General features: G+C 60.7%; 1 protein-coding gene across 4 annotated transcripts in view; it reads right to left on the reverse strand.

The window, feature by feature from the left end:
• The window catches only part of FCHSD1 (FCH and double SH3 domains 1), a 30,172-nt gene continuing 17,157 nt past the window's right edge, over window positions 1-13,015 (reverse strand). The window contains exons 9-20 of one of the 4 annotated variants that reach the window (XM_037906752.2): window positions 8,549-8,671; window positions 8,179-8,274; window positions 7,898-8,014; window positions 7,482-7,586; window positions 5,172-5,333; window positions 4,795-4,923; window positions 4,452-4,535; window positions 3,948-4,125; window positions 3,141-3,346; window positions 2,124-2,220; window positions 1,607-1,674; window positions 1-1,006 (exon numbers count right to left, since the gene is read on the reverse strand). In XM_037906752.2, coding sequence (XP_037762680.1) covers window positions 941-1,006; window positions 1,607-1,674; window positions 2,124-2,220; window positions 3,141-3,346; window positions 3,948-4,125; window positions 4,452-4,535; window positions 4,795-4,923; window positions 5,172-5,333; window positions 7,482-7,586; window positions 7,898-8,014; window positions 8,179-8,274; window positions 8,549-8,671 — 1,431 coding nt within the window. In that variant the 3' untranslated portion in view covers window positions 1-940. Of the gene's footprint in view, window positions 1,007-1,606; window positions 1,675-2,123; window positions 2,221-3,140; window positions 3,478-3,947; window positions 4,126-4,451; window positions 4,536-4,794; window positions 4,924-5,171; window positions 5,334-7,481; window positions 7,587-7,897; window positions 8,015-8,178; window positions 8,275-8,548; window positions 8,672-13,015 lie in introns of those variants that run through there. The other 3 variants (XM_043552939.1, XM_037906754.2, XM_037906753.2) reach the window with 3 other exon arrangements.

Here is a 13,015-nt window from a genome sequence, read left to right on the forward strand (position 1 = left end):
TGCAGAATGAAATCTGTTTATTGGGGCCCAGTGACCAGGCCGTCCCCAGCACAGGTGGAAGGCAGCCAAGGCAGCCAGGGTCCAGCCTGAACACAGCTGCTCAGCAGAAGCATCCGCTGCTGGGCCCTGCAGAAAGAGGGGCACAGTGCGCTGGCGCCCAGTGCAGTTCTTCCCATCCTGTCCTGTGCTCACCTGCAGCCCTGCTCTAGGGACAGGGCACAGGGCAGGTCTCTCGGTGTCTTTCACGGGGAATGTGCAGAAATGCCAGCTACCAGCAGATGAGCCAGGGAGGGGCAGGATGGGCGCAAGAGATGCTAGATACCCCGCACTGAAAGAGCAGGATTAACCCTCACATGCCCACAGGTGGGAGGGCCCCTGGTCTCAGCACTTGACAGGGGGTCTGGCAGAACTGAGAGCCAGCTGAAAGCGGGCAGTGAAAGGAGGAGGGAGACAGCGCTGGCTACAGGCCCCCAGCCTCCTGGCAGATGCGTTTCCCACTCCAAGCCTAGGGGTGGGAGCACCCTGCTGGCAGCTGCCTGGAAGGGAAGTGGCTGCAGATATACTTCTCCATCCCTCTGCTGCAGGTCTCCTGGGGTGGGGGACCCACTGTCCAGTCCCCTCAGTGCTGGGGGAGTGAGGAGCATGCATTTGGTAGCGCTCTGCCCTCCCCTGAGACTATGCTCCCCCAGGACCCCTCCAGAATGATCAGCCCATGGGGGTGCAGACGGGCAGCGTGGGCTGCTGATCAGGCTCTCTGCCGCACTAGGGGTGAGCTCCAGCACCCCCATCCCTGCCGTGGGACTATCCCCAGATTTCTGCTGCTGGCTGGGGAGGAGTGGGAAGGCTCTGAAGCAGCAGGAAGCCAGCGCACCCACAGGGTGGTGAAGTCGGTGGCAGCAGTTTTGCTCAGGCGACACACTGCGCTCCCAGCTGGGTAGCATCAGCTGATGCGCGGTTCAGGCTCGGGTTCTGGGGCTTTGGCAGGGGGTGGAGGCGGCGCTCGCAGCTGCAGAGAGAGGTACTGATTACAAGAGGCCAAGGCCCCTGCACTGCACCCACGCGTCCCCGCTCCGTGCCATCTCCCCACCCTCCCTCTTCACACACGGGGCACATGGGAAGCAGGAACACCGCCCTCAGAGAGGAGAAGCTGCTCCAGGCAAAGGTGTAATTACAGGGGCCCCTCCCCAGCTTCCAGGCTGTGAGGGACAGCGATGTCTGCGGTCCCCACGGGAGGGCTGGGGCAGTGAACAGCACAGGACAGTCGGAGGCTGCGTTACGTACCAAGCTCAGCAGAGATCCCTGGCTGCAGACCCCCAAACCGTGGAGCCACAATGGAGAGGCAGGGGTTAAGGAGGGACTCGCAGCTAGGGGAGAGAGGACAGGCCAGGGGGACTAGGGTTGGACGATGGCTGTGGTGCTAGCACGGAACAGGGTGAGGAGAGTTGGACATTTGGGAGGAAGTAACGGGGTGATGCTGCTGGGAGCCGAGGCAGGCTCATGGGCCCCCCCAGAAAGCCTTTGTCCTCATGCGCCACTTTGTGAGTACCAGCCCGAACCCCTGGATGGGGCAGACGTGATTCATCCTGTGCCTGCAAATGCTTCTTACCGGGCGGATCCGTGCTGCTCCCAGGTCTGGAGAGCTGGGTCCACTGGCTGCACCATCCTGCCTGCAGGCTGGGAACACAGACCGGCGTTAATGGCAGGACACCGGGCTGCTCTCCACACGCCTGCACACCAGCCCAGCAGGGACCCCCCAGATGCTGGGCCCAGTCTCTTTCCATCCTCACCATTTCCCTCCCTATCCCCCCAACCTCCACAACACAGACACCCCATGCGCCAAGTGGCCCTAGCAATACCCCTCCCACCAGGAACCCTCTTTCCATCCACGGCTGCCATTGGGGGCTCCTGCACAGAAGAAACGCCTGCTGTCTTGCTGAGGGGACATATTTCTGGAGGTTTCCTCACATGACAATCTTTAATTTCTGGAGATTCCAGGACAATTCTGGAGAGCTGGCAACCCTAGTCTTGCCCCCTTCTGAGCATTCTGTTTAGGCCAATGCCCTGGAGCCATCTGGGGGAAATCATTAGAGCAGCGGGAGGCCAGCACCCCGTGAGGCACTCACCTCCCAGCAGCACTTCCGGAAGGGGGTGGGAGCCCAGCCTGGCACTGGGCACAAGGACTGGAGGGGAGAAGGCTGGAGGAGATGGTGATGGGAGCTCCTGGAAATATAAGCACAAGCAGGCCGCGATTAAAGAATTTTGGGGCCTTCATACTATGGAAATTGCTCCCGCCACCTTCCTTAGAGTTCCCCCGCTCACACAGACCCCGCATGCCCCTCAAACCCACCAATCACCCTGGGGCGCTGTGACAATTTCTAGAGGAGGTGCTGAAAGCCACTGAACTGTAACCCTGTGCATGACAGAAGCCAGGCACTCACTTGCTATTACTTCAAGCTGCTGCACGCTCAATACCCCTAGTTCCAGTGCCCCGGTGTGCCCCACCAACCCTCCACCAGACCGCCAACATCCCAGCCATACATCCCAATCACCGCAGCCCCCAACTTCACTCCACAGTTCCCTCAACACTCCCCACCTCCCACCAACAACTTGTCCACACCTACTTCTCCCAGGACCTTCCTGGCCATTCACTGGTGCCCCCCACCCGGCTCAGCAATCCATTCCCGTCTCAGGCTAGGGTGGCTCCTTCCAATCACGGGGGCCCATCATCTGCCCCACACACCCACAGCCCCACGCAGACAAAGTCCCCAGGCTAGGGGAAGAGTCTCCCCATGGGAATTCAGTGACCAGGAGCTAGAAGCAGAGCCTGGAAAGGAATTTATTCAAGGCAGTGCCCCGTCCTAGGCGTACAGGGGAACTCAATCCACACCCTGGTTTGGTCCTGGGAGGAACAGGGAATAGGCCTTGTCTACACTAGGGAACTTCAGTACTTCTGAAGCCAGCTGCCAGTAGCCATGTTAGCTGAACAGGGCTGGGAACAGGGAGTCCTTGTCCGCCCTTACAACTGCTCTAGGCCACTGGCACAATGTTGGGAATCAGGGCCTGTCTCTGTCAGTCTGTCCTGGAGAGAGGGACACAGACAGCCAAGCCTGAGAATGGCGAAAGGGGAAGTGGAGACCAACCTGCCCAGCCACTCCTATGGCTCCAGTTATTTCTTCCACCACCAGTGAAGGGAAGACCCCAACACGCCCGTTGAAGTCCCCTTTCCAGAAGCCATCGTCCACTTCCCCCTCCTCTCTGGGGAGCACTCGGATTATGGCTCCCTCGGGGAAGGTCAGCTCCTCCACACTCTGCCCCTCGTAATCGTAGAGGGCTCGCACCAGCCATGCTGCAGGCAGCCAGAGAGAGCAGGCAGAGCTGGCGCCAGCCGGGCACACAGTTGCTCAGCACATAGAGACATTGAAGAGCCTCGGCCCCGCGTGGGACGGTCTGAGCCCATTCTGCTGACACTGAGAGACACTGAGGCAGAGGTGCCAAGGCTCAGGGGGACTAGGCAAATGCTGATCCCAGATGGAGGCACTGGGCTCTTCAGAGGTGCCAGGAGCCCCCATTGGCTCTGCAGGTCAGGGGGAGCTGTGGGTACTGAGGTCAGGGGGAGCTGCGGGTACCGAGCACCCCGGGAACCAGGCCCTGGGCATACCCCATGGCAGGCCTGTTAAGTCAGGGGCCACTCTTGGAAGTGCTGGTCAAAGGTCCCGGGGAGACAGGCAGGAGTGGCCACAGGACTGGGACCATGTGCTCAAGCCAGCTGCCAGCCCCCCTCAGCCACGCTGCAGGCAGAGCTCATGGTCCCCAATTATCCAGGGACGGACCCTGGGAACTGAACTCCTTCCCCAGCTGCGTGTGCCCAGGGCACCCCTCTTCCCACATGTGGACACAACCCCATTGTCCCAGTGCACCCACACGGAGCCCCAGGGCTTGCCACCTACCTCCTGGCTCCAGCACCAGGTCCATGGTCATAATGCTAGTGAGCTCCCTTTCCAAGGCAGTCTCGGAGGAGCCCTCCTGGCAGCTCCCGGTCAGCGCCCTGCGCTCACTCCCCACAGCGTCCAGGAACATCAGGTACTTCTCAGGGACATAGCCCACCTGCCCCGCTTGGTTCCGAGCCTACAGACAGCCGCCGAGGCCAGGAGAAGCCAAGTGAGGAGAACCCAGCCAGCTCCCGGGCCCAGGCAGCAAGGACTCAGCCCTGAGCCAACCCAACTCCTGCACAAGAACCCAGGGCAGCCAACCCAAGGCTCCCCCATCCCATCCCAGGTCACGGGCCAGCGCCCAGGAGGGAGGGAGGCCCAAGGGAGCCAGCATTCCCCAGCTCTCTCCGGTGCTGCCTCCAGCGAGGGAGGAGGCTAACCAGCTGCTGTGCTGGAACGGGATGTGCCCATGGTGGTTCTTCCCCTCCCTCATCACAGACATCCCCACTGCCCCGTGCCCACCTTAACCCATTCTTCCACATCGCCGTCCTCAATGACCTCCAGCTCCTCGCCCTGGCGGATGGACAGCTCGTCAGACTGGCAGGCCTGCACAAGGGACAAAAGCCATGGGACAAGTCGGAAGCAGTGCTCCCTGCAGCCAGCTCCGGCTGCCAAGCTCCTGGAGGAATGCAGTGCCCCAGCCTGGGGGGAGGGGGGAGGGAGCAGAGAACCTGCTGCCAGCGGGCATTACCCCAGCCTGGGGCACAGGGCCCTTCACTCAGCATCCAGAGCACCCTGAAAGAGCGTTGCATCGTTCAGAGGTCTCCTGGGTGCTAGGCTTGTGTCCCTGGGGTGGGGGCCTTACCTGGTACCCGAAGAACACCCTGCAGGTGGATGGGTAGATGCGGGCAGTACCAGGGCAGAGACCAGCATCCTCAAAGAGCTCCTCATTGTCATCATAATCGTCAAACTCTGCCAGATCAAACTCTTCTGCCTGGGGACAAACCCAGCATGAGAGAGCACCCTGCACCCTTTTGCCCTGCTACTCCCTGGGCACATGGGGCTGCCACAGGACCAAAGTCTACACTCCTTGCCCAGGCCACCCCAGCAGCAGATGCTCTCGCTCCCCACAGTCGCTGGCACAGAGGGCTCCACCCTGCGGAAGGGGTGCTCTGGGCTCTCAGGGGCGCTCTGGGCTCTCAGGGTCAGATGGGAAACCAAGAGCACAGGGACAGCTCTCACCGTGGGAGTCGACTCCTTGTCCGACTTGCGGGCCTCGCTCAGCCGTCGCTCCTGCTCCAGCTCCTCCAGGACTTGCCCCATGGCCCCTGCCAGCCAGGTGTCCACGTCTAGGCCGGCCTGGCGCAGCAATGCCAGCCGGGCATCGGCCTTTACTCTGCTGACCTTAGGGACAGTGGGAGAGCAAGCGCCCAGTCAGCCCAGGCCTCAGCACCTGCCATGGCCCCAGCCAGCCAGCATGAGGAGTCCCTCCTGCCGCAGCAGCAGGGCTGGGCCGCGGCCATCAGCTGGTGCCAGAGCCATGGGGGGTAGGGTTGCCAACTTTCTAATCACAACAACAGACTGAACTTTTACCGGCCTATTAAAATCTCCCAGATTGCTTTCAATAGCCACCAGGAGATCGAAGCCGATTCCAGTACATGCACGGCCAGTCCAGAAGGGTTGACAACCCTAACGGGGCAGGGGCAGGGGGTGGGAGGGCTTGAGTCTTGTTCAAGTTGGAATCATGTTTTTACGCAACTCCATTTGTGTCTCCAAGGAATAGCCCTGTCCCTGCTCCTCCCCGCAACCCTCTTGGATGTTTTTTTCCCCAAGAGTTCTGCTCTACAAATGATTTGGGGGCAGGTCTTTGGCCTGTGCTATACAGGAGGTCAGGCTGGATGATCCCAATGGTCCCGTCTGGCTTTGGAATCTATGAGTGCATGTGAAATACACCCTGGACCCTGCTTCAACCCAGACTAGATGAAGTTTAACAGAATAATAGGGGACTAGGCATGCCAGATTTGCCCCTACATGACCATTGTCATTCACTGTGGCCAGAGTGGGCTGCACAGAGGGCTAAGAGTCTGCAGAGATGCATGCCACATACATGGCAGGAGCTAGAGATGCCGGGCCAGACTGTTGCTAGTGACATGAGTAGGGCCCTACCAAATTCACAATCCATTTTGGTCAATTTCACGGTCATAGGATTTTAAAACGAGTAAATTTCATGATTTCAGCTATTTAAATCTGAAATTTCAGTGTTGTAATTGTAGGCGTCCTGACCCAAAAAGGAGTTGTGGGGGAGCAGTGGCGCTGGAACATTTTAAAAAATGGGGGTGCTGAAAGCCAGCTCCCCTTACCCTTGTCCACTCCCCCACCCACCTGAGGCCGGGAGCAAAGCTCCAGGGGTGGGACTGGCAGCCGGAGCCCTGGGCCAGCTGCCCTGGGCCGGCAGCACCCCCTGCATCCCTAGTTCCTGCACCTATGTGGGGGAGTTGCAAAGTTATTGTGGTACTGCTACCCTTACTTCTGCGCTCCTGCTGGCGGCGGTGCTGCCTTCAGAGCTGGGCAGCTGGAGAGCGGCGGCTGCTGGCAGGGAGCCCAGCTCTGAAGGCAGCACCGCCGCCAGCAGCAGCACAGAAGGAAGGAGGGCACGGTATGGTATTGCCACCCTTACTTCTGCGCTGCTGCCTGCAGAGCTGGGCCCTCAGTCAGCAGCTGCCGCTCTCCAGCCAACCAGCTCTGAAGGCAGCGCAAAAGTAAAGGTGACAATACCGCAACCCCTGTAAAATAACCTTGTGACCCCCCTGCAACCCGCTTTTGGGTCAGGACCCCCAATTTGAGAAACGCTGGTCTCCCCTGTGAAATCTGTATAGTATAGAGTAAAAGCACGCACAAGACCAGATTTCACAGAGGGAGACCAGATTTCACGGTTTTTCATGGGCATGAATTTGGTAAGGCCCTAGACATGAGAGTAAGAAAAAGCCAATTCAAATACCGTGCAATGCTGCATGTGGAGCAGAGACCCGAGGACAGAGCCCAAGGCTGCTCTGTTGCCTTGAGAAGAGTTCACGGCCGGGTAATCCCAGACCAGCACGTCTGCTAAGGGGCAGAGGGAAAGCCAGGGCCACCCTGCTGATTATAAGCAACACACGTGGCAAGCAGCATGTTCTCTCCACAATGCTTTCGTAATGCAGCATTATCGACAGCGTTGTCTGTGCATTGTGGGGCCCCGTTGCAGCTGCCACAGAAGCATGGTGTGTCGGGAACTTGTGTTACCCAGCCCGTCTACCCCCCTTGCTGCTGAGATTCACGTCCTGGCCAGTCCTTCCCACTCCAGCTGCACGGAAGGCTCTGCGGGCACAAATCCTGGCAGAACAAGCTGCATACAGCAGCAGCAACGCTGGGTGCATTGGCCAGCAACAGGAGCAGCAGCACAGGAGCGGAGGATGGGTAACCAGTGGGCACAGTACAGGTGGTGCACATGGAACAAAGCCAGTAGCCAGAGGGATGCGCAGCCCTACGGACCTGCCCCCCACCTGCCAGACCCACCTCTGCTTTCCGGACGTTCTCGCTCACTTCTTCCATCCTTCTCTCCATGCCGGGCGTCTCCGCTTCAGGGGCCTGCTGCCTCCTGGCTTCCATCCTCTGCAGAACCTGCACAAGCCCAGGCCAGACTGAGCCCCCCTGCCGACTGGGGCTGCGGCTCCACCACAACCCCACTGGCCCCAGACCCCCGCCCCGGAGAGAGACCGGGACTACTGCATTGGGGGCTGCCTTCACCTCCCCCTGACGAGGCCAGAGACCCCCTGGCCATGCCCCACAAGAGTAGAGAGGTTTTTTGGGGACAGGGAGAAGTGGATCCGTCCCCCACCGGAGGCACAGGACAAGCCCTGCAGCGAGGATGCTCCTTCTGCTCTGGGACGAACCCAGGGCTGGAGCTCAGCTGGGCAGCCCTAGGCACTCACCTGTTTGCCATGAGTCTTTATTTTGTAGTCTCTGGCTGCCCGGGTGGCCCAGCGCCGAGCCTCCTTCTCCAGCCCGCTCTCCACAGCACTGCCACTCCTCGCCTCCAGGAGGCGCGCCTAGGACAGAGTATCACAGGTCAGAGTGCACCCTGCCACCTCCTGCTGCCAGCCCTCAGACAGGCCCCTGGTGCACCTCTCCGGCTGCCTGGCACCACCCTGGGAGAGCTCTGCCAGGGAGTCCCTTGTCCCCACTGCTACGCAAGCCCGGCCTCCCGTCTTACCTGGTCGGCGCCCGATGGCTGGAACTGCTGCTCAGGAGTTGGGGCGAAGACAGTGTTATCCTGCAGGAACAAGAGGAGGCTCTGCTCCCTGCACACCTGCAGGAGCAACGGGGGGAGGGTGAGTGGGGCAGCACACTAGGCCCTGGAAGGGGATTGGGGTAGGGGCAGTCAGGGCCAAGTCACTGCTTGGTCACTAGGAACCCATGACCCATGGCAGTCCACATCCAAGCCAGGTGCTGTAGGGGCACAGGCATGCCTGGGGGCTGGCACCATGCCAGGAGGTAGGGGTGTGGGGACAGCCAGCACTACACAAGGTGTGGAGATGGGATGAGACTGGCCCCTCCTTACAAAGCAGGGCAGATCCCATTACCTGTGCGGAGGCCTCCAGGATCCCCCGAAACCGCTCCTGCGTGGCGTGGCAGGCCTCTAGTTCTGTCTGACTGACCAGGGTCAGGTGATCCCGGAGCCGCTCGTACAAGTCACCATCCAGGGTCTAGAAAAGCACAATCAGGCCAGATACTGGGGGGAGGACAGGGTTGGCGGGACTCCCCAAGAACGCCCTTGTGCGCCTGCAGGAGAGGAGAGTCCTCCTCTGAGCTCTACTGCACAGGGAGAGGGATAGCTCAGTGGCTTGAGCATTGGCCTGCTAAACGCAGGGTTGTGAGTTCAATCCTTGAGGGGGCCATTTAGGGATCTGGGGCAAAAACTGGGGATAGCTCCTGCTTTGAGCAGGGGGTTGGACTAGATGACCTCCTGAGGTCCCTTCCAACCCAGAGATTCTATGATCACACAGACCAGAGGAAAACTAGGATGGCTCCTCAAAGGACAAGAGAGCCCCCTACTGCCAGGGGAGAAGGCAGCCAGTGAATGGCAACAGGATCAGCTGGAGTGAGGGGAGAAAGGGCAAACAGGCCAGCTGGGGCTGGGGAGAAAGGGGTCAGAGGTGCACGGGGCTTCATGTGGGTTCAGGCTGATCCATGGTTTGAGGCTCCTGAGCCGGCCCCAAAGGACATTCTGGAAAGAACTGAAGGGACGGCTGCTTGGCTTATGGGACAGGGCTGCACTCAGGGAATGCAGGGCTTCCCCCTAAGCTACTGTCCCAACACAGCATGAGCTTGTGTGGATCTCCCAGCTCCTGGCCTGACCCGCCAGGGGGCGCTGTGGGAGGCAGGGCAGGAGTTCTGGCCTTATTGGGGATCCAGGAAGCCCGCCCACTGCTAAAGGATCCCCCTGCAGCCTAAGGGGGGGGTCCAGAGGACCTGGAAAACCAATTAATTACAGGGGACAACTAATGAACAACAGGGACAGGAGCGCGGTCAAAGGGTCAAACGAAGGGAACCTGACGGGGACACCGAGCAGAGAACCCCGGACAGCGCCCACTGTTCCTCAAAGGCGTCAAGGGAGTCAGTGGATGTCGCCCAGAGGAACTCTGCCCAGAGGCGTGAACGGACAGAGGATCGGAAATAGGCCCCACAGTCACAGGAGACTCCATTGGCCAACCTCCTCACCCTGGTTTTATAGATGGCCACTTTAGCCAGGGCCAGGAGGAGGTTGACCAGGAGGTCCCGCGACTTAGTGGGGCCATGGACAAGGAGTGCATAGATAAGGAGGTGAGGGGAAAAGTGCAACCAAAATCTTAACAAAATATTCGTGAGGAGCCGGAATAGGGGCTGCAGCCTGGCGCACTCCAAGTAGACGTGCGCCAGGGTTTCTCTCATGCCGCAAAAGGGGCAGGTGTCCAGGATTGGGATGAACCACGCCAAGTACATGCCCGTGCTCACGGCCCCGTGAAGGAGCCGCCAACTGATATCCCCGGTGGGCCTCGGGACTAAGGTGGAATATAGGCTGGCCCGCCGGGGCTCCTCACCCTCTAGAGGTGGCAGGAGGTCCCATCACTTTGCGTCAGGGTGGGACGCGAGGGTGAGGATGTGAAGCACAAGCGTGTAGAGATGTTTCCTTGGTGCGGTCTAGAACCAGACCGGCTGCAGCTCGCGTAGCCGGCTTGCAGTGAAGGGGCGGGGGGGTCGGTCGGGTCCATGGGGCAGGGGCCCGATGAAAAGGTCCAGAGGGCCTGGGGTGGAGGGTGGGCGGGGCGCGCCCTCTCGTAGGACCCGGTCGAGGTAAACCCAAGCAGCGGGCAGCAAAGCAGCCCTCACCTCCTGAAGTACGCGCAGGGGAGTACGAGGTCTGGAGAGCCCCATGCGCTGAGCGAGTGTCAGGGGATCCAGCCAGTCTCCCCAGTCGTAGTCCAGGAGGTCTCCGACTCTGGTAACTTCTGCCAGGACCAACCTCTGGCGCACCAAGGGGGACTCCGCCACCTGCACACGGAGCTGGGGGTTGTGTAGCAGGGGCTCCGCGAAGAGATCTTCCCCCATGGAGGCCGCCACGGACCTGGTCACTGTGAACAGTTTCCAGGTCCAGAGGAGGTCCTGGTAGAAGACTGGCAGCCTGGAGAGGTCTCGCGGAAGACCCCTCGGATGGAGATAAAAGAGCTGCCGGTCATATCGGAGCCCTCGGAAGCGGCGCAGGAAGGCATGCGCCAGTACGCTCCACGCCGGACTACCTGCTCCATAAAGGAGCCTCTGCAGGGCCTGGAGGCAGAAGGCATGGACCTGAGTGCAGAGACACTTCAGGCCCTGCCCTCCATCTACCCCTGGAGGAGGGAGGGCAGGGCCTGAAGTGTCTCTGCACTCAGGTCCATGTCTTCTGCCTCCAGGCCCTGCAGAGGCTCCTTTGCAGTCCTGACCAGAAGAACTCCAGAATCAACGTCCGGAAGTTGGCCAGGAAATCCGGGGCCGGGACCAGGGTGTTGAGCCAGTACTAGAGCATGGACAGGACTAGTTGATTGAGCATCAGTGCCCTCCCTCGAAGGGACAGACACCGGAGCAGTCCTGTCCATCTCCGGAGCCGCTCTACCACCCTGCCCTCTAAACCGTGCCAGTTCTCCGGCAGAGACGGATGCGTGGCAGAAAGGTAAACGCTGAGATAAAGCGGATGGCCTGAAGCGCGGGTGGGAGGGAGCTCGCCTCCCGCCAGTCCCCTACCACCAAGCCACAGCTCTTGACCCAGTTGACCCGGGTGGAGGAGGCTGCCGAGTAAACAGCCTGGCAAGCCTCCACCTGCGCCAAGTCGCCCGGGTCCTGGACCACGAGGAGCACATCGTCGGCGTATGCCAACAGGACCAGCCGCAGCCCCGGCTCCCGTAGCGCCAACCCCGTCAACCTTCTGCGGAGGAGACAGAGGAAGGGCTTGATCGCCAGAGCATACAGCTGGCCCGAGAGGGGGCACCCCTGCCGTACTCCTCACCCGAAGCTGACCAGTTCGGCAGGGTCCAGTTGAGCCTGACCAGACACTCTGCAGAGGCGTACAGCACCTGGAGAAAACCCACAAACTGGGGTCCGAAGCCAAACTCTCGCAGAGTGCTCAGGAGATACCCGTGATCCACCCTGTCGAACGCCTTCTCCTGATCCAGGGACAGGAGGGCGAACGACAGACCGTCCCTACATCCGAGTTCCAAGAGGTCCTTGACCAGATACAGGTTGTCGAATATGGTGCGGCCCGGGACGGTGTAGGTCTGGTCTGGGTGGATCACGTCCGCTAGCACGGACCCTAGCTGCAGCGAGATGGCTTTCGTTATGACCTTGTAGTCCGTGCTGAGGAGCGAGATGGGATGCCAATTTCGTAAATCACGGAGGTCCCCCTTCTTTGGCAATAAGGCGAGCACGGCTCACCTGCACGAAAGAGGGAGGACCCCGCTCTGCAGAGACTCGGCCCAGACGGTGACAAGGTCTGGGCCGAGGAGGTCCCAGAACACGCGGTAGAACTCCACGGTCAGCCCGTCCTTGCCCGGAGATTTATTGGTGGGCATGCGACGGAGGGCTTCCGAGAACTCGGCCAGAGTGAGAGGCAGCTCAAGCCGGTCTCGGTCGTCCACGCTGACCGTCGGGAGTTCGTCCCAGAGCACTCTGCCAGCGTTAGGATCGGTCGGATCCGGGGAGAAAAGGCCTGCGTAGAAGGCCCTGGCTCTCCCGCACATTTCCACCGGATCCGTGAGGGGGGTGCCATCCTCTGTGAGGAGGCAGGTGACGCGCTTCTTGGCGCCCCTCTTTTTCTCCAGGATGTAGAAGAAGCGGGAGCCGCGATCCATCTCCCGAAGGAGGCGGATGCGGGATCGAACAAAAGCACCCCGGGCCCGATGGCCCTCAAGGGCCCGGAGCTCCTCCCGCTTCTCCCGGCAAGCCCTGCAGAGGGATGGATCCTCGAGGCTGGCGGCCAGACGCCTCTCCAGCTCTAAGACCTCCCGTTCCAACTGCCCTATCGCCGCATCCCTCCGTCGGCTGGCGCCCCGGGTGTAGTCACGGCAGAAGAGCCGGGCGCGCACCTTCCCCAGGTCCCACCACCGCCGCGCCAAGGGAAAGGCACGCCGCTGCCCTCGCCAGGCCAGCCAGAACTCCCGGAAGGACGCCACAAAGCCCACATCCTCCAACACGCTGTTATTAAAATGCCAATAGGCTGGCCCCAAACTCTCTGCGCAGAGAGAGACCGTAACAGTGGCTAAGTGATGATCGGAGAATGGGGCCGGCCGGATGCTGGAGGAGTGGGCCTGTGAAAGATGGAAACGTGATAAATAGATGCGGTCCAACTGGGAGTGGCGCGACCGATGGGCCTCCACCCGGACAAAAGTGAACATCGAGACGTCGTCCGGGTGGTGGTCGCGCCAGACGTCCACCAGGGAGTGATGGTCGACTATCTCCCGGAGGACGTCCGCGGTGGCACTGCTCGGTCCCTGAGCGGTCCCGCTCCTCGAGGGTAGTATTAAAGTCCCCGCCCAGGACCA

The sequence above is a fragment of the Chelonia mydas genome, chromosome 8 (assembly GCF_015237465.2).
Source record: "Chelonia mydas isolate rCheMyd1 chromosome 8, rCheMyd1.pri.v2, whole genome shotgun sequence".
In the NCBI taxonomy this organism is placed as follows: Eukaryota; Metazoa; Chordata; order Testudines; family Cheloniidae; genus Chelonia; species Chelonia mydas.